The 21,265-nt window shown below is 50.0% G+C and overlaps 1 protein-coding gene across 4 annotated transcripts in view; it reads left to right on the plus strand.

Moving 5' to 3' along the window:
- DEPDC5 (DEP domain containing 5, GATOR1 subcomplex subunit) overlaps positions 1-21,265 on the plus strand; it is a 142,303-nt gene that overhangs the window by 107,895 nt on the left and 13,143 nt on the right. For all 4 annotated transcript variants that reach the window (XM_055146986.1, XM_055146988.1, XM_055146987.1 and 1 more), the window contains 4 exons: positions 2,134-2,211; positions 3,963-4,095; positions 7,410-7,518; positions 8,509-8,730. In XM_055146986.1, coding sequence (XP_055002961.1) covers positions 2,134-2,211; positions 3,963-4,095; positions 7,410-7,518; positions 8,509-8,730 — 542 coding nt within the window. The remainder of the gene's footprint in view (positions 1-2,133; positions 2,212-3,962; positions 4,096-7,409; positions 7,519-8,508; positions 8,731-21,265) is intronic.

Genomic DNA, 21,265 nt, shown 5'->3' on the forward strand with positions numbered 1-21,265 from the left:
AGTTATATCTGGGACCCCCCCCCTCCCCCTCAGCCCTCTCCTCCCTCAAGCCAGCCAGCCAACTGCTGCATGGAGGATGAACTACTGTCCTGCCTTCTAGGGGCTAAGGGGCCCACAGAGACACAGACATCCCAGATACTGTGCAGGAATGGGCTTCAGGAAGATGCCAGGACAAGGCCACCCTGAGCACCATGGTGCTGTGGCTCCACGCCGCCCCCTGTGACAGGGTGTGGTCACCGACTCAGGGAAACGGTGAAAGTGGGCATCACTTGTTGTGCCCAAACATAACCATTCTTCATGGCTTCCTGAAGGGAGGCCGCTTGGATCTCATTTGTGTGGAGCAGTGGCCAGAAGTGCCCCCTTTCAGTGCTCCTGTCAGATGGGAGGAACTTCCATTTTTCATTTTGGTCCCCCTTGTGTTTGCTGTGTCTTCTCTCTCATTCTGATCCTTTTGGCTCACCGTGCTGAAGGCTTCCCATGGCTGAATGGTCTAAGAGACCTGACTTTTGTGCCCCCTACCCCTGAGAGCAGGAACGGGGCAGCTGGGGCCCCCTCAAAAGTCACTCCCTTCCCATGCTGCTCTTCCCTGCGCCTCGTGCCCTGCAGCTGCTTTACTCTGGCCTGGTGAGTGGGTGAGAGGGAGACAGAGACAGACCCAAGTTTCTCCTCTGGCCTGAATCCCCAGTCAGCCTGGTGACTGGCTTTTTACTTCTGCCTGTGGGGGAGGTAAGAGTAGCTCCCGCGCCCACAGGAAGGGAGTCCGTTTCTCTGCTTCCTCCTTCTTGCTAGCTTGCTGCTTTTGTCAGAAAAAAAAGGAACTGGGGATGCTTGGGTTGGGGAATGACATCTAAAGTGACACAAAGTCAGAGCCAATGATCGAAAATGACAGAGACCCGATTCCCTGTCACAATAAAGCTCTTAGAATTGATACTGCTTCTTGTTTTGGTACTGCATGAAAGAATTTGATTTCTCTGCCTCTGAAGACATCTGTAGATGGAATGCCTCTTATCAGAGCTCACTGCAGGACTTCCGGTATCAGAAGGAAGTTCATTTCTAGGATCTCTGGCCTTAAAAAGAAAAAGCCTTTTTAAAAACCCTGAGATTTCAGAATGCTCTAGTGGATCTTGGATCCTGGACCAAGGAAAGGAACCAAGAGATTAGAGGAGCCTAAGGAACTTTCAGACAAAGTCAAAACTGGCCCAGTTTGGTTGGGAAAGGAGCCACTTGTGACTGGTGATCTAGGTTCAGTTTCTGGGTTTGTTTTAAGGGACCATCATACCGTCAAGGAATTCAGGTAGGAACTTCTAGACTCTGGACTCTGGAGTCAGCAAAACCTGGATTTAAATAAGATTCTGACATTTTTTTTTGGGGGGGGTCACACCTGGAGATGCACAGGGGTTACTCCTGGCTCTGCACTCAGGAATTACTCTTGCCAGTGCTCAGGGGACCATATGGGATGCTGGGAATCGAACCTGAGTCGGCCGCATGCAAGGCAAACGCCCTACCCACTGTGCTATCGCTCCAGCCCCAATTCTGACATTTTTCAGTCTTTCATATAACCAACCACCCAACCATGCTATTATTATGTTTAGTGTCATTGAGCATTTTGAACTTTGTGGTGTCAGTCCTGTGCCCATTATTTTACATGTGAACCTCACAGAAATTCTGAGGGGTAGGAATAATACTATTCCCATTTTTCAGATGAGGAAACGGGCCAGGAATAGCAAGAAGTTCCAGCTGTGGAGCTCATGAGCATGCTTTATTGCTGTTGTTTGTTTTGGGTCCACATCTGGCGATGCTCCGGGATTACACCTGGCTCCACACTCAGGAATTACTCCTGGTGGTGCTCCAGGGTTACCTGATGGGATTCTAGGGATGAAACCCGGGTTGGCCATGTGCAAGGAAAACAGCCTACCCACTATGCAGTTGCTCCAGCTTCTGGATTTTTTGTTTGTTTTCAATGGTATGTGCCTTGTGAACTCTGTCATGGATGTGGTTCTGGGATCTGCTTGAATCCCTTCAGTGTCACTGTTACCCTGAGTCTCAGTGCTCAAGGAAGCAGGAAGCATTCTCAGTTTTGCACTCTTGATGGTGTGCACCCCCTTGCTATGCTGACCTGCGTCTCCGTTACAGCTCCCAGCAGCTGACGGCAAGCTCCCTGACGTCCTCCTCCACCCTGGCCGAGATCCTGGAAGCCATGAAACACCCCTCGTAAGTGGCTCCCCTTGCGTGCGAGTGCAGTTGGGGGTGGATGAAGATGGGACTTTCTGCAGGCCCAAACCACAGGCTGTGTTCATGCAGTGTGGAAGGGTGGGTTCATCCTGACTCTATTGCTCACGTGCTGTGAGATCTCAGGCAGCTTACTTGTCCTCTCTGAACCTCTGTTGAATTTTGATTGGCTCATGAAATGAGAGAACAGGGCTGGTTTGGGGGTTAAATGAAATCACTGTGCAAATTACTTTTTTTTTTTTTTTTTTTGCTTTTTGGGTCACACCCAGCGATGCTCAGGGGTTACTCCTGGCTTTGCACTCAGGAATTACTCCTGGCAGTGCTTGGGGGACCATATGGGATGCCGGGCATCGAACCCAGGTCGGCTGCATGCAAGGCAAACGCCCTACCCACTGTGCTATCGCTCCGGCCCCACAAATTACTTTTTTGATAACTAACAAGAATAGATCATCTCCAAAGACTGGGTCCTTTGTCCTGCCCCTTTCTCTTCTTCCCTTGTGACAGCTTCTTTTGTTCTGTCATAGGGATTTCCCTGGGTCTAAAAATAAAGTCAATTTTGATCTGCATCTCCCTGATGATTAGTGATGAAGAGCATTTTTTCATGTGCCTTTTGGCCATTCGAATTTCTTCTTTGAGAAAGTTTCTGTTCATTTCATCTCCCCATTTTTATGTAGATGTAGAACATGTCCTGTAGATGTTCTACAGGACATCTGCACCTGTAGAAAGGACATACAAGTGCAGATGTCCTTTCTACTGTATTTTTTTGAACCTCCGGGATATATTCCCAAAAGTGGTATTGCTGGGTCAAATGGGAGCTCAATTTCTAGTTTTTTGAGAAATGTCCATATTGTTTTCCAAAAAGGCTGAACCAGTCATCATTCCCACCAGCAGTGAAGGAGAGTCCCCTTCTCCCCGTATCCACGCCAACACCAGTTGCTTTTATTCTTTTGGTTGTGTGCCGCCTCTGTGGTGTGAGATAATGCTGGCCTCACATGCTGGGGGAAAAGGCAGCTGGGATGGAGAAGGGACCACTAAGTGACTGATGCTTGGAGGGCTCTCTCGGGATGGGAGATGCATGCTGAAAGTAGACTGTAGACCAAACATGCTGGCCACTTGCTACCTGTATTGCAAACTGTATAACACCCAAAAGGAGAGAGAGAGTACAAGGCCTGCCACAGAGGCGGGGGGGGGGGGGGGGGGGTAGGAGGGTGGGGGATGGGATGGGGTTGGTGGAGAGATCCTGGGAATATTGGTGGTGGAGAATGGGCATTGGTGGAGGGATGGGTCATTGTATGACTGAATCATTGTATGACTGAAACGTAACCACGGAAGTTTGTATGTCTGTAACTGTATCTCACGGTGATTCATTTAAAATATATAAATAGGAGCTAGAGCAATAGTACAGCAGCTAGGATATTTGCCTTGTGAATAGCCGACCTGGGTTCAATTCCCAGCATCCCATATGGTCCCCTGAGCACTGCCAGGAGTAATTTCTGAGTGCAGGGCCAGGAGTGACCCCTGTGCATTGCCAGGTGTGACCCAAAAAGCCAAAAATAAATAAAATAAAATAAAATAAATAAATAAAAGAATAAAGTCAAGAAATTGTGCTCAGGGCATTCAGAATTCAAGTGCTGAATGCTGTAGTGGGGGTTCCCTCCTTTCCAACTTCTCTTTCTGCTCTTTGCCACCCTTCACACTCTGACTTGGCTCCCTGCTTGTGTCTCGGCCTTCAGGACAGGGGTCCAACTGCTCTCTGAACAGAAGGGCCTCTCGCCGTGCTGCTTCATCAGTGCAGAGGTGGTGCACTGGCTGGTGAACAACGTGGACGGGGTCCAGACACAGGCCATGGCCATTGACATCATGCAGGTGAGATGCTCAGCCACCAAGAACCCCAAAGCCTGTCTCTGAATGAAGCTTGTGCGCTTTTCAGTTATGAGATCTCCTGGTCGGAATCTCTGTGAGAACTGTCTGGAATTAATGAAAGAGGTCTTGCTTTGAAAGGCACTCTGCTTTGACTTAAAAATCTGGCGGCATTTATTGTCTGAACTGAAATTTTATGAAAGGAACCTGAACTTCTGAACCTTGGGAGAACTGTGATTATTCCCAAGGAATGTTCTTCACTGGCCTCGAACTCCATTGTTCCCCTCTCAGCTCCTCAGTCAGGACCCAAAGCTGAATTGAAGACTGCCTCAAGTAGCTGCTGGTGCTCTGAACATCCTTGTCAGAGCATGCAGCGCAATAGTGGGAGGATGTGTTTAGGTCTCATTCGTCTCCTGCCTTCCTTTATTGGACTTCTTGAGGGCAGAACCACCTTATTATCATGTTTTATCATGTGTTTCCATGTTATGAGTGCCCAGCATGTTGCTTGGTACATGGTAGACCAGAGCAAATGCCTGTATATTTCTTTTCTTTTCTTTTTTTTTTCTTTTTGAGTTACACCTGGTGGTGCAGAGGGTTTACTCCTGGCTCTGCACTCAGAAATTACTCCTGATGGTGCTTAAGGGACCATATAGGATGCTGGGGATTGAACCCAGGTCGGCCGCATGCAAGGCAAATGCCCTCCCTGCTGGATTATCACTCTGGCCCAATGCCTGTAAATTTCACTGCGTTATTGAGAACTAATCTGGAATGCATGAGGAGAGAATGGGAAAGATTTAGTTGGACAAGGGAGTTCACACCATCCTGGGTGCACAAAGACTCCCCTTGGAGATGATTACAGTTTCCCAAGTAGTAGTTGGCTGAGTAGTCAACACTGAAATGTAGACTCAGTAGCCGAGCTGGTCGGTATTCAATCCTCAGTTCTCTTTGTACGGGTCGCCATAGGCTGTTTTGCATGACCTTTGCTGATCACCATGGTTACTCCCCCCACCACTATCAGCACAATCATGAGTCACACAATGGAGAGTTTTCAGCAGTTTAAGTGAGCTGGAGGTCCAATATTAATACAAAATCAGGAGCCTGCTTTTGAGGGAATAAACACTTTTCAAAATAATAATAGCATTGCTCTTTTTATTTAGAAACAAAATAGAGGGGCTGGAGCAATAGCACAGTGGGTAGGGTGTTTGCCTTGCACACGGCTTACCTGGGTTCGATTCCCAGCATCCCATATGGTCCCCTGAGCACTGCCAGGAGTAATTCCTGAGTGCAAAGCCAGGAGTAACCCCATGTGCATCGCCGAGTGTGACCCAAAAAGCAAAAAAAAAAAAGAAACAAAATAGAAATGTAAAGTCATATGAGTATACCTTATATTCTTTATATATGTGTGTGTGTGTGTGTGTGTGTGTGTGTGTGTGTGTGTGTGTGTGTACCTATAAAGGGAACTAGAGAGACAGAACAACAACCAGACCTGCTGAGATGATGAAATGCATTGTCATGGATCAAACTGGAATTGGCTGCATGCAAGGCAGCTGACTTAACCCCTGTATTACTTCTCTAGCCCAGGCTTTTTGATTTTTATTATATTTCTTTGGGTTTTTTTTTTTTCCTCCCCCACTGCCACTTCCTTTCTTCTTGTTGTTGCAGTTGTGGTGACCAGGGCTTGCACACTTTTAGCTGTGGTGCTCACTGGGAGTCACACATCCTGCTGTGGTGCTTGCACACACAGTCTCATTGCTTGCCAAGGCAGTGCTTTGGGCTGCACTCTTACTTGAGGCTCACAAGCTGTGGTTGTGGTACTCAGTGGCAGGAGTTTACTGCAGTGCTCATATATATGTTTTCAGAGTCACAAGGCCTGACTGTGGTACTCCAGCGTCTTTATATTTGTAGTGCTCACTGGGGCTTGCACCCACTTTTTATTTTCTTTTTGGGTCACACTCGGTGATGCACCTAGCTCTGCACTCAGGAATTACTGCTGGCATGCTCAGGGGACCATATGGGATGCTGGGAATCGAACCCGGGTTGGCTGTGTGTAAGGCAAATACCCGACCCACTGTGCTATTGCTCCAGCCCCTTGCACCCATTTTTCGCAGTGCTTATATATATCTGACCGTGACATCTCTGGAAATTGCCCGAGGTGCTAGAGGTCACAGATAGAGTTGCCAGGGTAGTGCTGAACACATGGAACCGGAGATTTGAACCTATGACCATTTGCTTGCAAGGCAGACACTCGAGGCTCCCATGTGTGCTGTTCTTCTAGATCCTATGGTTTCTGTTTTTTATGAATGGTTCTATGATAAAATTATTAACCATTTGCATGAGAATAACATTAAACTAGCCGTTTATGCTTGGGGGAAGGAAAAGGAACAGGATGTGGGCAAGTCAACAGGTTTTATTTTTTCCCTGAGGTTTTTTAATTTAAAAGACTTGAAGTCATTCATTATATTACATAGACCCGTATTTTTTTTAATTTTAAAATTTCCAGTTTACTAAATTTAAAGGCATTAAGTATGTTTTTCAAAGATTGTGACGTTTGTGTCATAAAAAGTACAAAATGTCTCACAGGTGTTATATTAAGTATAAAATTGAATAGAAAAGGCAAATGGTGATAAATACTGTTGGAAAGTAGGAAGGAGAATGGAAAAATGGATTTAAATACAGGAACTTCATATGCCCAGGAAAGTAAAGCACGTACATGTGTATGATGGAGAACCTGTAAAGGACTCTAGTCATGATTAGTTCTGAAATAATTGAGTTTCCATGTTTAAAGGAAATTAGTCCTTACTTCCGTGCCCTCATCTGTAAGATATGTGAGATTTAGTAAGGTATAGACCTTTGAAAAACGTCAGTATTTGTTTCTGAAAGAACAGGGATAACATGACAAAATATCTATTTAGGATTAGTGGACCATATTACATGAAATGTTGTTACAGTGAAAATATTTTGTATGCATATGGTTCTTTTTATAGTGAAGATTAAAAATGATTTGTCTGTAAAAAAAAATTTGTAAAAAAACATTTGTAGCAAAATGTTAAATTTTTAAATGTGGAATAGGGTTATACCTAGATTTTCTTTATACTCTCCTGTTTGAACTGTCTGATGACATCATAGTATACTTTTGCGATTTTTTTTTTAACATCATTTTTGCCAGGCACAACATTTAGCCTAGTGCAGTTGTTCTGCTGACAGTGGGTGGGGGTGTTCTGTCTCCTTCAATTGAGGCATTTCCTTAACTCCAGAAATAACTGAGGGATGTACCTCTAAGCTGTCTTGTGGGAATTTCAGAGTTTCTTTGTCTCTCCTAGAAAATGCTGGAAGAGCAGCTCATCACGCACGCGTCTGGTGAAGTCTGGCGGACCTTTATCTATGGCTTCTATTTCTACAAGATAGTGATGGACAAAGAGCCCGACAGAGGTCAGAGATGAGGCTGATGCCTCCCCGGGGGCAGGTGTTTCCCGGTGGGTGACTGTTCTTTCAGGTGATGGAGCTTCCTCAGCTCCCATGTGCCATTGCATGCTGAGTTGACAGACCTGTCAGCTCTCTTCAGAGTCTGTATTACTTGAATCATACCTGGAGCTGACTGGGGTTTCTCCAAGCTAGAAAGAATTCTTGGGGAGATATGTGTATGTGGAAGATAACCTAAAAGAGGCCAAGAAAACTGGTATGAGGAAATTCTTATGGGTCATTTTATGATGGCTGTTTGCGGGGATCAGGGAGCGTGGGTGTTATTTTTGGTGCCACACGCAGTAGTTCTCAGAGCTTACTCCTGGCTCTGCACTCAAGGATTATTCCTGGCAGGGCTCCAGGGACTATAGGAGGTGCCTGGGATTGAACCTGGGTCAGCTGCAAGGCAAGTACCATACCCACTATATTACCTCTGCAGCCCCTGATGGCTATTTTTGTTCATTTGTCTGTTTGCTTTTCGAATCACACTGGTTGGTACTCAAGGTTACTCTTGACTCTGGTTGGGGGATGCTCCCAGCAGTGCTAGGGGATGATGCGTTGTTGGGGATCAAACCCAGGGCTCCTGTAGGCCAAGCAGATGCTCTGGCCCTTTGAGCTGTCTTTGAAGCTCCAGGGGATAACACATATTGGATAATTTTAATATGTTCACATGACATAGAATGAACTACTTTAAAGCAAACGGTCTGTGACCTTTCTGTCGTTGACAGCATTCTGCCACCATCACCTTTCTCTAGTTTCTGACTGGTATTGTCCCCCTGGCTGCTTTCCATCCCTAACAATTGGCCTCTTGTGGACATTTCACTTGGGTGGAAGAACCCTCCCCTCTGGCTTCTTCCACTCCGTGCAGGGTCTGCACAGCCCGTGCCTGTGGTAGTTTTGAATCAGAGAGGAAGCGCGTGTTTGAGCTGAGGGCACCCTCCCTCCCCTCTCTTTTCCCAGTGGCCCTGCAGCAGCCCGCCTGGCACACGACAGCGGTGGACGACTTCGCCAGCTTCCAGCGCAAGTGGTTTGAGGTGGCCTTTGTGGCCGAAGAGCTCTTGCACTCGGAGATTCCGGCTTTCCTGCTGCCCTGGCTGCCCAGCCGACCTGCCTCCTATGCAAGCAGGCACAGCTCCTTCAGCCGCAGCTTCGGCGGCCGGAGCCAGGCTGCCGCGCTCTTAGGTACCCAGGGGGGCCTGGGGAGGTGCGGGAGGCTGGCGGGAGGAGGTGGGCTGCTGGAGGGTGGCAGCCAGGTCCCAACTGGCTGGCTCTCTGGCTACTCCTTAGTCGGCCCTGTGGCTGATTGTGTGCACTGTGCTTGGATTGTTATGCAGCAGTTTTTAAATCAGGCGGCAGTGTTAAACAGGCAGGGATGGGACAGGTTAGATAATGTGAGCACTTTTCCCAGGAGGCTCTCAGTGTACTGGGGTGTTCTCTGGGGCTTCGGTTTAGAGGACAGAGGTCCAGAGGCCTTCCCCAGGACCGCAGAAGAAGGGACCTCAAAGGTGGTCCTTTCCAAATACTCACTGAGCATGATCCTCGCCTCTGCCCTTCCTCTCCAAATGTCCCTTCCATCCTGGGGCATGTAAACTCAGACAATTCTCTTCTTCCCTGTTTCCTGCGACCCTGAGATATTTCCCTCAGAGGCAGTATGCTTATGGCATGTGGGGCCCCCTGATGGGGAATGGATTGAGAAGCCGGGCTGTGAGCCACCTAGAAAGTACAGCTCCAGGGACTACAGAGATAGCACAGTGGGTAAGGTGGTTGCCTTGCACATGTGGTGGATCCCGGTTCGATCCCCGGCACTGCGTATGGTTCCCTGAGCCCTGACAGGTGTGGCCCAAAACAAATAAAAAGGAAATAAAAATAGAACGCAGGCTCTGGGCGGGGCCCTGGGAGATTTCTCTCAGAAGCAGTCTAGAGATACCCCAGAACCCTCAAAAATGCCAGCGATGTTCTACCTTCTACTGAGTGTGCCTGGAAATACCAGCTAACTAGGATTCTTACCTCGCAGGCAGAATGGAAATGGGAATAGTCTTCCTGTTTCCAGAGCCTCAGAGGCACTTGGATGGCTCCTACCTGCCTTCCACCCTTGTGAGGGACCAGCTCCAGGTGAACAGGCCTGAAGTAGGGATGCCATGAGGGTTAAGAAAAGAGACAGGGGCTGGAGCAATAACACAGCGGGTAGGGCGTTTGCCTTGCACGCGGCCGACCCGGGTTCAATTCCCAGCATCCCATATGGTCCCCTGAGCACCGCCAGGAGTGATTCCTGAGTGCAGAGCCAGGAGTAACCCCTGTGCATTGCCAGGTGTGACCCAAAAAGCAAAAAATAAAAATAAGTAAAAAAAAGAAAAGAAAAGAGACAGATGTTTGTGGGCTATAAAGTAACATAATATGAGACTGACACCCAAGGACAGTAAACTCAAAGGCCACGAATATTGCTTCATAGTTGGAAGTCTGCCTCATGATCTGGGGAGAAGGCAGATCACTAAGGCAGATCACTAATAGAGAAGGGATCACTAAGTCAGTGATGGTTGGAGGGATTGTTCAGAATGGGAGATGTGTGCTGAAAGTAGATAAAGGACCAAATGTGATAGACTTTCAGTATCTGTATTGCAAACCGTAATGCTCAAAAGTAGAGAGAGAGTATGGGGGAAATTGTCTGCCAGAGAGGCAGGGGGAGGGTTGGGCTGGAGGGGAGATACTGGGGACATGGTGGTGGAAGATGTGTACTGGTGGAGGGACGGGTGTGCGATCATTTTATGACTGAAATTCTAACATGAAAGTTTTGTAACTGTAGTTCACAGTGATTCAATAAAAAGAAAAGAGACAGAAATAAGAGAGTAAGAAAAGGACAGACACAGAATGATCTTGCTTCTTTGAGCAATATAAAGAAATCTAGTAGGGAGTAAGAATGCCCAAAGGTAATAGAAACAAAGGGCAGGAGAATGGGTCTGTGGTAGGATGTTTGCTCCTATGGGTGGAGAGGGGGTAGGTCAGGGGAAGGACCACTGCCACAACGACAGGGGGGATGGTCACTCTGGCGGAGAACTGAATTCTGAAAGTAGTAAAGAGATGAAGCATGATACCCTAGCAGTAACGGCATTGTAAACCGCAGTGCCCACAGGAAAAAAGAAGAAAAAAAAAGTGCTACCGAGAGAGGCCAGCGTGGAGGGCAGGAGAGAAACTGGGTACACTGATGGAGGGATGTGGGCGCTGGGGAAGGGGTGGGTGCTTGAACACTGGTCCCTGGAAAACTCAATCATGAATAATGTTGTCACTGTGTAATTCATAGTAATTCAATAAATTTTAGGAAAGAAAAATGAGAGGAAATGGGGTGGGGGGCTCACAGCCTTCTAGGCTGAGAGCACGACCCGCCACGCAGCCTTACTGCTTAGAACCGGTAATATCAGAAGGAGAAGAACAACATTCTTTGGCCAGATGGCGAACTCTCTTAATCTTTCCAGGTTAGACTTTTACACATCCGAGGGCCTTATCTTATCTGGGTTAGCATCTTTGCGGGGGCTTTCCCTTAGCGGAGATTCTTCTGGGAGAGGGAGCAGAGATAGGGCAGTTACAGGCCCTCCGCTGCTGGGGCAGTGTTCCGCCCCTGGCGCCAGCGTTCTGGGTTTAAAGGTCCCATAAACTGCCCATCCTGTCCACCTCCTTTATCTGTCTATCTCTGTCCCCAACACACCCTGACCCGCTTGACCGGTATCATAAGTGACAAATGAAACAGGATTAGTCCCTCTGGCCTGGCCACTTACCCTTATCCCTTTGTTCTTATCTTTTTTTGTTTTGTTTTGGTTTTTGGGTCACACCCAGCGATGCACAGGGGTTACTCCTGGCTCTGAACTCAGGAATTACCCCTGGCGGTGCTCAGGGGACCATATGGGATGCTGGGAATCGAACCCGGGTCGGCCACGTGCAAGGCAAATGCCCTACCCGCTGTGCTATCGCTCCAGCCCCCTGTTCTTATCTTTTTAGACTATTGGTTTCTGGTGCCAGAGAGATAGCAGTGGGTAAGGCCCTTGTCTTGCCTGAAGCAGACCCAGGTTTACTTCCAGGCACCTCATGGTTTCCTGAGCACTCGTAGGAGTGATCCCTAAGCACACAGCCAGAAGTACGCCCTGAGCACTGCAGGGTATGCCTAAGCACCAAAACAATAAATAAATGAATAAATAAATAAATAAACCTCTTTATTTATTTGAAGGTGAAGTGGGCTGCCCGCTGTGTGCTCAGTGTCTTCTCCCAGGCCACTGCTCGTGGGTCTCTGGAGGAGGCGGGCATCTGGTGCTGGGGATGGAATGAGGATTGGTTGCGTGCCAGACAAGTGCTAGCCCTGTACCTGTCTTTCCAGTACCCCATCCCTGTGGCTCTCCAGTTCCTGAGGTTTCTTTCAGTCAAGAGGCCTCATACGTCCTCCATAACCCGAAACCACCCCAAGCAATCCCCCACCCCAGGATTTAATACCAAAGTCATTGCCCACCCGAGAGAACAGGCAGCAGGCTGGTTCATTTCCTGCCGTGAAGGGTCTGACCGTCCTTGAGAAGCAGGACATGACAGGAAAGGCAGGTGCCGTGAACCTTGAGAGAAGCCAGTGCCAGTGCAGAGTCAGGAAAATCGTGACCCCAGGAATCGGAGCAAGAACTTGAGGGTACAGGGCTGGAATGATGGTGCAGTGGGCAGGGCCCTTGCCTTGCATGCAGCTAACCTGAGTCCAATCCCTGGCACCCTGTATGGTCCCCTGAGCCTGCCAGGAGTGATCCTTGAGCCCAGAGCCAGGAGTAAGCCCTGAGCTCTGCTGGCTGTGACCCAACACCACCCACTACCAAGAACTAGGGGGCACAGTGCTGCCCAGTCACTCACTGCCCTGGGGGTATGAGGAGCTGCTCAGGAAAACAAGTTATACTTCATTGTTCCCGCCCCCCCAGCCCTACCGCAGTCAAGCTTTCTTTGGCCATGTTTAATTTTATCTCACCCTCCCCCCTTTTTTGTTTCATTTTGAGATACACCGTGTTAAAGTTGTTGGTGATTGGGTTTCAGTCATACTATGTTCACACCTGTCCCTTCACCGGTGTACATTTCCCACCACCAGTGTCCCCAGTTCCCCTCCCACAACCTCCCCCAGCCTGCCTCTATGGTAGGCACTTTTCCTCTTCTTCCCTTCCCCTCCCCTCTCCCCTCTCCTCCTTTCCCCTCCTCCCCTCTCCCCTCCCCTCCCCTCTCCTCCCCTCCCCTCCCCTCCCATCCCCTCTCCTCTCCTCTCCTCTCCTCTCCTCTCCTCTCCTCTCCTCTCCTCTCCTCTCCTCTCCTCCCCTCCCCTCCCCTCCCCTCCCCTCCCCTCCCCTCCCCTCCCCTCCCCTCCCCTCTCTTTTTCTCCCCTCCCCTCCCCTCCCCTCTCTTTTTCTCCCCTCCCCTCCCCTCTCTTCTCCCCAGCCTGCAGTTTGCAATACAGGTACTGAAAGGCTATCATATATATCACTTTGACTCTCCTTTCAGCACTTAGCTCTTGTCCAGAGTGATCATTTCCAATTATCATTGTCATAGTGGTCTCCCCTCTCTGTCCTCATGGCCATGTTTTAAAGTCCACTTTTTTCCTTCACTTCTCTAAGTTGCTGAGAGCTAGACCTGACTGCAGAGTGCCTGTAGGTCACACTGAAGTGAGGCTGCAGTCAGCAGCCCTGCTCTGAGACAAAGACATGGTCCTTTAAAATATTGGACAGGTTCGAGAGATGGAGCCAGAGGTAAGGCACTTCCTGGCATATGGCTGATTCTACAGTTCAGTTCCCAGCATCTCATGGTCCTAGCACAGAACCAGGGGTAAGTAGCCCCTGAGCACTTCCAGGTGTGACCAAAACCCCAAAGAGGCCAAGTGAGTTTCCAGAAAACCCACACAGGGGCCCCAGATCCAAATGTCACCTGCATGTGTTCAGAGTCCCATGGTCTAGCACACCAAGCTATTCACTTGTACTGGGTTCCCAGTGGCACCCCATATTGGATGCAGAGAAATTGGGGCACCTGATGGCAGCAAGAATACAAAATCATTCTGTTTGGTTTGGCCTTTTTTTTTCTCTCTCAATGATACTCAGGGGTTACTCCTGGCTCTGCACTCAGGAATCACTCCTGGCAGTGCTCAGGGGACCATATGGGATGCCAGGGATTAAACCCAGGTCGACCACATGCAAGGAAAACACCTTACCCACTGTGCTATCACTCCAGGCCCCAGGTTTAGCCTTTTTAAAGTGGGGGCTAACTCAGTTGTAGAGTTTCCTTTTCTAGGGGCGTTGGATACAAGGGCTTGTTCTGGTGTGAACGGTCTCCTGCAGAGTTTATAAAAACTCTTGTAATAGGTTCTCCCAGCCTTGACATTCTGGGTGTTTTTATTTTGTTGTTGTTGTTGTTTGGGAGCCATACCTGGCAGTGCTCAGGGGTTACTCCTGGCTCTGCACTCAGAAATTACTCCTGGCAGACTTGGGGGGCCAATTGGTATGCCGGGAATGGAGCTCAGGCCAGCTGCGTGCAAGGCAAGCACCCTACCCAGCCCACTGTACTGTCGCGCAGGCCCTACACTTCAGCTGTTTTGAATTGGCTCATTCTCTGTTCTGTGCCTTGAAGCATCCCAGCCTGATAGCATCGCATCCCTGTTTGGCAACAAGTGTGGGTGGGACCAGAACGTGCCTCGTATGGCCAAGTGTGTACCCAGCTGGGTACATATTTACCTGCAGCTGAGAACCTGTGCCTAGAGGAAACAGAAAGATTCCAGTAAGGAACCAAGCTCAGCAAAACCCAAGTGGCTTTGAAGTCACCCAGTGACTTCCCCCAGCAGGTGTCCAGTTGAGAAAGGAGACATTTTCAGAGCACAGGGATAAAGGAGCGGGAGGTGGGGTCCAGCAGGGGGCACGGAAGGAAGCGCTGCTCTCTCCTCTGTCCTGCTCCCAGTCCCTGATTGTGCTCAGGAGCCTTTGTGGTTGGAGTAACCCTGCCTGCTGCAGCACAGCGCCCAGCACTCATGGCCAGAGACTTCTGGAGCATTTGTGTGTCCGGCATCGGCTCAGCAGAAAATGTTTCCATTTACTCATCAGGTGTTTAGATCCAGGTGTTTAGAGTTCACAAAATTGAGGCTGTAAGTAAATGAAGTAATTTGTCTGAGACTGTGTGTCTCAGGGAACTGTACCTGGGGTCTCCTCCTTGGCCTCACAGAGGCAAAGACAAAGCCTGTCAGGATGTGAGATGATTTGCGAGCTGCCCTTGCACTGGAGGTGGCCACTAGCTGCAGGATAAGATACACCACACGCAGGTCCCCTCGCTAGGAAGATGTAGTTCTAGGCGTGCCGTCCGCTCCTCTCTCTGCTCCCTCCCTCTGATCTTTCCCGAAAGCTCCCTTTAGCCCTGACACTAGCAGCTTCCCACCCACCAGGACACCAACCGATCCTGATTCCCTCCTTTCTGTCTCCTCTGCCACCAGCCTCCTGTCTTCTGTCATTCCACAGCTCAGAGCCCTCAAACCTCTTCCCTCCAGTTCCCCGGCACCCCCTGAGAAGAGTGAGGCCAGCAGATTTCAACTGCAGAGCCCCAAGCTGCCCCCTGCCCTGCCGTCCGCGCCTGCTCTCCTTGGCCTTCCCTCCGCTGTGGACGAGCCACCCAGCCGTCCCAGCTCCTCCAAGACCACTGTCTTTGTGTGCAGAAGACACTCTGCCCCAGGGACCCCCGTTTTCTGAATTCTTCCCTTTGCTAAGCAGCTTCGCCTTTAGCTTGCAGGAAAACACCTCCTCGTGTGGGCAAGGTGAGGTGAGACAAAGCAGAGAAGCTCAACTGGTTTCTGCTCATCCCTGAGGTCTAGAACAGCCATTCCCGGGCTTAGAGGGACTCACCGCGTTGCAGTCTGGTGGTCAATCCTTGGCCCTGCCCCTTCTCCTCTTCTCCTCTCTCTCTGTCTGCCCTCCCTTCTCTCTCTCCCCTGCCCTCTGTTTCTGCAGTGCTGGGGTCATGCCCTTGGTGGCTAGTGCTTGCCAGGGGTCGCACGCTCATCCCTGACAGCATTTGCTATGGGGTGGTGCCGGGGAATCAGACTTGCATCCCCACCCTTGCAAGGCAGCTGCTCTTTTGGAGAGCACCCTCCCCCTACCCCCCCCACCCCCCGCCTGGGCTGATCTTTCTTGCCCTGCCAGGGCCGTTGGTCCGATACTGTCTAATCCTCCTATCAGCAATTCTCCCCGGGGGCCTCCCCATCGTGGCTAAGGCCTATCAGGGATGCACACGGCGGTGCCAGCAAGGCCGTGCCAGAGATCGAACCAAGGGGTCCTTGGCCTCCTCGGCATGTGCCTCAGCCCTCTAGCTAGCTCCCTGGTCTTCAATAATCCTCAGGCTTGGCTCTTGGAACCCTCCACTCCTCGGCTCTCCTCTGCCTGCTTCCCTCAGCTCCCTGATCTCTCAGCATCGCCCAGGCCTCCTCCACTGGTCTCTGCTCCCCCAAGCGTCTCCTCCAGCCGACCAGCCCCACAGTCTACCCGATCTGCTTATGCTCAGACCTCTCTCTCCATCCCTGACCGCGCCTTCCGGTCTGAGACTCATCCCTCCGCCCACTCCCCTGACCCCTGACTGTAGGTGATGGAAGGTGACATGTTGGGCCAGCGCTCCCACCCCCTGCCGTTGCTTTCCAGAGTCATCCTGTCTCGCTGCAGTAGCCAGAAGCCAGGCAGCTCAGTCAGCTCCCTCCAGCCTTCCCATCAGCAAATTGTCTTCCTGATATCGAATTTCAGTTGAGCCGCAGGATCGATCTCATCAGTGACCCCTGGTCCGAGTCATCATCCTCATCATCTCCTGCCTTGCATTATTGCAGTCACTGCTGGGGGCGAGGGGGACCTTCTCACTTCTACGCTTGTCCCCACCACACACCCTGTTCCCCCCAGTCCATTCACCTTGTGAGTCAGACCCTTCCCAATGTAAGTTGAATTAGATTCTTTTTTTCTTTTGCCTTTTCGTGGATTTTGGGCTACACCCAGAGGTGCCCAGGGCTTACTCCTGCCTCTGTGCTCAGGCATCACTGGGTGGTGGGGCTCCAGGGAACCAGGAATCGAACCCAGCTCAGTTGTGTGTAAGGCAAGTGCCCTCCCCACTGTACTATGATGCAGGCCCTGGCTAGGTTCTTTCTCTGAGTGGGCCTCTCCCAGTGAAACGAAAGCCAGCGCAACAGCTCCAGTTCTCAGCGCGAGGCCTGTGCAAGCTTCCTCCTGCTCGCTCGGCGTCCCCACCCTGGCTCTCCTGTGCCTTGGGAACACAGCAGCGCCTGCTGCTCTGAGCCCTTGCCTACCGACGGGGGCACCTCGCCTCCAGATGCCCTCGGGGGTCCCCCATCGCTTGCCTCTCTTCCAGGATCACGGAATGAAGGCGGCCTTCCCTGACCACTCCCGCCCCACACTGCGTGGTCCATTACTCTGTGCTCCAGTCTCCGCAGGGAGTTAGTAGAGTGACAACCTTTGTCTCACTCACTGGCTGTGCCGGCCCCGACCATGAACGGACAGAGTTTGGCATAACTGGGGAAAGCTGAGTCTGGCCCCTCAGAGCTGGAGTCAGCAAACCTTCCGACACAATGCAGAGAATTGTCAGGGAGCTGTGGACACGGCCCCCGACCCTTGGCCGCACGCTGGCCTCGGGCAGCCTCACCACTTCTGGAAAATGCCTGCAGATCCGCCTCCCCCCACCCCACTTGGCTTCGTCGATTTTTGTTTTGTGTTGTGTTTTTGGTTTGGGGGGCTGCATCTGCTGCTGCTCAGGACTTATTCCTGGCTCTGTGCTCAAGTATCACTCCTGGCAGAACCCGGGGGACCCTATATGGTTCTGGGGATCAAACTCAGGTCTCCATATGAAGGAAGTGCCTTAACCTACTACACTATCTCTCCAGTTCTCTCTCTCCGGTTTCTTTTTAATTTTTTTTTTTGGGGGGGGGAGCACATCCAGGACTTACTCCTGGCTCTGAACTCAAGGATCACTCCTGGCAGAGCTCAGGTAACTAGATGCGGTGCCAGGGATTGAACCCAGGTCAGCCGTGTGCAAGGCAAACTCCCTACTCACTGCTATTATCTCTCTGGTCCCTGTGTCCAGTTTTTATGTGAATATCTTCATTTCCTCCATTCCTGCACAGCAGGCTCAGGAAACTCTCCCATGACCCCATCATCGTCAGCTCAAGATGAGATCATTGTCATTTCACTTTAACCATGGTGCTTAGTTCCTGTAGAAAATTGTGCTCCAAGAGGAGTGGCCTATGGAAAAATGTCATACGCCGTCCAAAGAGGGTGAGGCTGGAGGTGGGAGAGGCGAGGGAGCCCTGTCCGTGGCCTGCAGTTTCTGAGGCAGGCTTGCTTTATCTGTGTGTGGGCACCGGGGGTCATGGGCTCTGCAGCTAGGCAGGAGCCTGTGTATGCACATGCTCTCTTGGATGGCCTTTTCAGAGGTTCCCATGGATGCGGTAGTGGAATTTCACCCCATCTGCTTCCTTTCCCATCACCCCTCTCACAGGAAGTGGTTTCTTTTACCCAACCTGGCATCACTGCAGCTAATTCTCTCCAGAAACATCCCAGAGACCTTTATCTCAGGATAGAAAATACTGCTTCCCAGCGTTCTTTTCAGAGTTTTACTCTATCATTTACTTAAAGCAAGAAAGATCCATTGTCTAAAATATACTGTCATCATTGCAATTGGAGTTTTTTCCCCCCCTCTGGAAAAATAATGTAGGCGGGATTTATAGGGGAAAGAACCCTACGTATTTATTTTTGTTGACATGTTTCTTTTTAACACAGAGGTGAACGTACCCCTCATTTCTGCACACTAAAGAGGTGCTTACCCCCCACTGCCGCACAAAGGGAAAGTTGGACAGTGGTAGCAGAACTGTGCTGAAATGCTGGGGTGTGGCCCATGATCCTGTTTGGTCCCGGGTGGCTCCTTCCCCTACCCCTGTCATCCTGGGTTGCTGCTCAGCTTTCTGCTCCTCTGGGTTTGCAGATCTTAGATTTACATTGCCTCTCAGTCCCAATGTGAATGAATTGGTTCTTATGGAACGTAAGTTGTGATTTCAGAGAACTCACCAGAAGCCAACTCAGAGGGGCTTGCCTCTTATTCAACTTTGCACACCTGTTTGGCCAGAGCCCAACAGTATAGAATAACCCAACAGTATAATGGGTAAGGTGCTTGCCTAGCCTGTGACTGACCCAGGTTCAATCCCAGACACCCCATATGGTCCCCCAAGCCTACCGGGAGTGATCCCTGAGTGCAGAGCCAGGAGTTAGTCCTGAGCTCCCATGCGTGATCCCAAAACAACAAAAACCCCACCACTGTACGTCTGTCCCGTCAGTTGTCCGAGCTAACCTTGAACTGTGAAGCCAGTGGGACCCGGAGCCTATGACCACTTAGCTGGGTAGTGCCCTTCTTTGGGCTTTCCAGACCAGCCTGTTCTGAGCCTGGCATGATGGAGAGAAAAAGAACACTGCTGGTGTTCACCAAGTGTCCCTCGTTTCAGGACAAGAGGCTTTTCAACCTGGCAGGGACTATACGTTCTCTGTGGCCAGGAATTGAAGCTTTCTTCCTTCGATGTGGGCTGTGAAGTAAAGGATTAGGTTGATGGTATTATGAATCAGGAACACAGGATGGAGAAGGAGCCTGTTTGGTTTTGGTGGTGGTGGTTGATGTGCTGTTGTGACGTCTGGGCATCTCACGCTTGGCTGTGGTGCTCACACACACTTGGCTCAAGTTGCACGTCTGGTGGCACCATGGCTCACAACTGCAGTGCTGCTGATCGATCGCGTGGCCTCATCCCGCACCACACTGCAGGCTTCTGAAGTTACTTCTAAGGAGAACTTGAGCATCAGAGTTGCTGTCTTCTTTAGCATCATACGTGACAGCAGCCAAGCCGTGTGCTTTGGAATCATGACTGGACACGGGCAAGTTGATGGCTTAAACTGGGAGGAATGAGTGGAAGGAGGAGAGGAAGAGAGCTGCAAGTGAGAGTGGCAAGAGAAGCAAGGAGGGGAAGGCGAGGCACCTTTTCATCTGTATTCAGCTCATCCTCCAGTTTTCCTTTGTGCAGCCTTGGGGGGGCCAGGCACCTCTTTAGTTGGCAGCAATGGGGGGGCTAAGCCAGCCACGTCATCAGGAGCATGTGGCCAGCGAGTACAGGTCAGAGCTGAGATCTTTTGACTCTGAATTAGGAACATCTCCATTTTTTATGTTCTGGGTTTTTTATACTTGCAGCGCCAGGACTCAAATTCAGGGCCCAATGCATGCAACGCAAGCTCTCTCTGCTAAACCACATTCCGCTCATGTTCTGGCTTTGCGAGTATGATAAGCCCTACAATGGTCACGTGAACATGAGTCCTCTTGGCACTGTTTATTGTCCTCGCTGACTCCCCTGACTCCCAACAGAGACTCTTGAAAACTGCTGACTCACAGGCGGTTTGTGTCCTTGTCAGTGATAAAAGCCACACAGGGTTTCGACCTGCAGATCCCACAAGTAAGCTGACGGTTCCAGATAAAGAAGTGCCACTGGACTTAGGGGTACCTGGCAGGCTGAGGCGCCCATGGGTGTTGATAGACTCTCTGGGCTGGCCAGGAAGTAAACTATTAGGGCCCATTTGTAAACCATCCCAGCCCTTGCTGAGATCTTTCTTTCTCTCTTTCTTTCTTTCTTTCTTTCTTTCTTTCTTTCTTTCTTTCTTTCTTTCTTTCTTTCTTTCTTTCTTTCTTTCTTTCTTTCTTTCTTTCTTTCTTTCTTCTTTCTTTCTTCCTTCCTTCCTTCCTTCCTTCCTTCCTTCCTTCCTTCCTTCCTTCCTTCCTTCCTTCCTTCCTTCCTTCCTTCTTTCTTTCTTCTTTCTTTCTCCCTTCCTTTCTTTCTTTCTTTCTTTCTTTCTTTCTTTCTTTCTTTCTTTCTTTCTTCCTTTCTTTCTTTTTTTCCTTCCTTCCTTCCTTCCTTCCTTCCTTCCTTCCTTCCTTCCTTCCTTCCTTCCTTCCTTCCTTCCTTCTTTCTTTCTTCTTTCTTTCTTCCTTTCTTTCTTCCTTCCTTCCTTCCTTTCTTTCTTTCTTTCTTTCTTTCTTTCTTTCTTTCTTTCTTTCTTTCTTTTTTTCATTTCTTTCCTTCTTTCCTTCTTGCTTACTTGCTTCCTTCCTTCCTCCCTTCCTTTCCTTCTTTCCCTCCCGCCCACCCTCCTTCCCTTTCTTCTTTCTTCCTTTCCCCCTCCCTTCCTCCCTCTCTCCCTTCCTGCCCACCGTTCCTCCCTTCCTTCCTTCCATCCTTCCTTTCTCACCTGACAGTGCTCAGAACTTAGTCCTACTCTGCACTCAAAGGTCATTCCTGGTGGGCTTGGGAGAACTAAATTGGTACAAAGAATTGAACCCAGGTCAGCCACATGCAAGGCAAGCACCTCACCCACTGTACTGTTGCTCCAGCCCTAAAGTAGAATTTCTGACTGGGGGTCCCAGAGAGGCCGAGCTAGTTTGATACTGCCCCATTTGAATTCTTAACATGGAGCAGGACATTGAATCTTCATCTATGTGATATCATGGTTTAATTTCTTGGAAAAAATTATGAAACGAGTTTAAAACCAAAAAGCTGGGCCAAGGCCATTCACAGTGGGTAGGGCACTTGTCTTGCATGTGGCTGTTCAATCCCCAGCATCCCATGTGGTCCCCCCAGGCCTGCCAGGAGTGAGTCTTCACAATGGAGGAA

This window comes from Sorex araneus, chromosome 9 (assembly GCF_027595985.1).
Source record: "Sorex araneus isolate mSorAra2 chromosome 9, mSorAra2.pri, whole genome shotgun sequence".
NCBI lineage: Eukaryota > Metazoa > Chordata > Mammalia > Eulipotyphla > Soricidae > Sorex > Sorex araneus.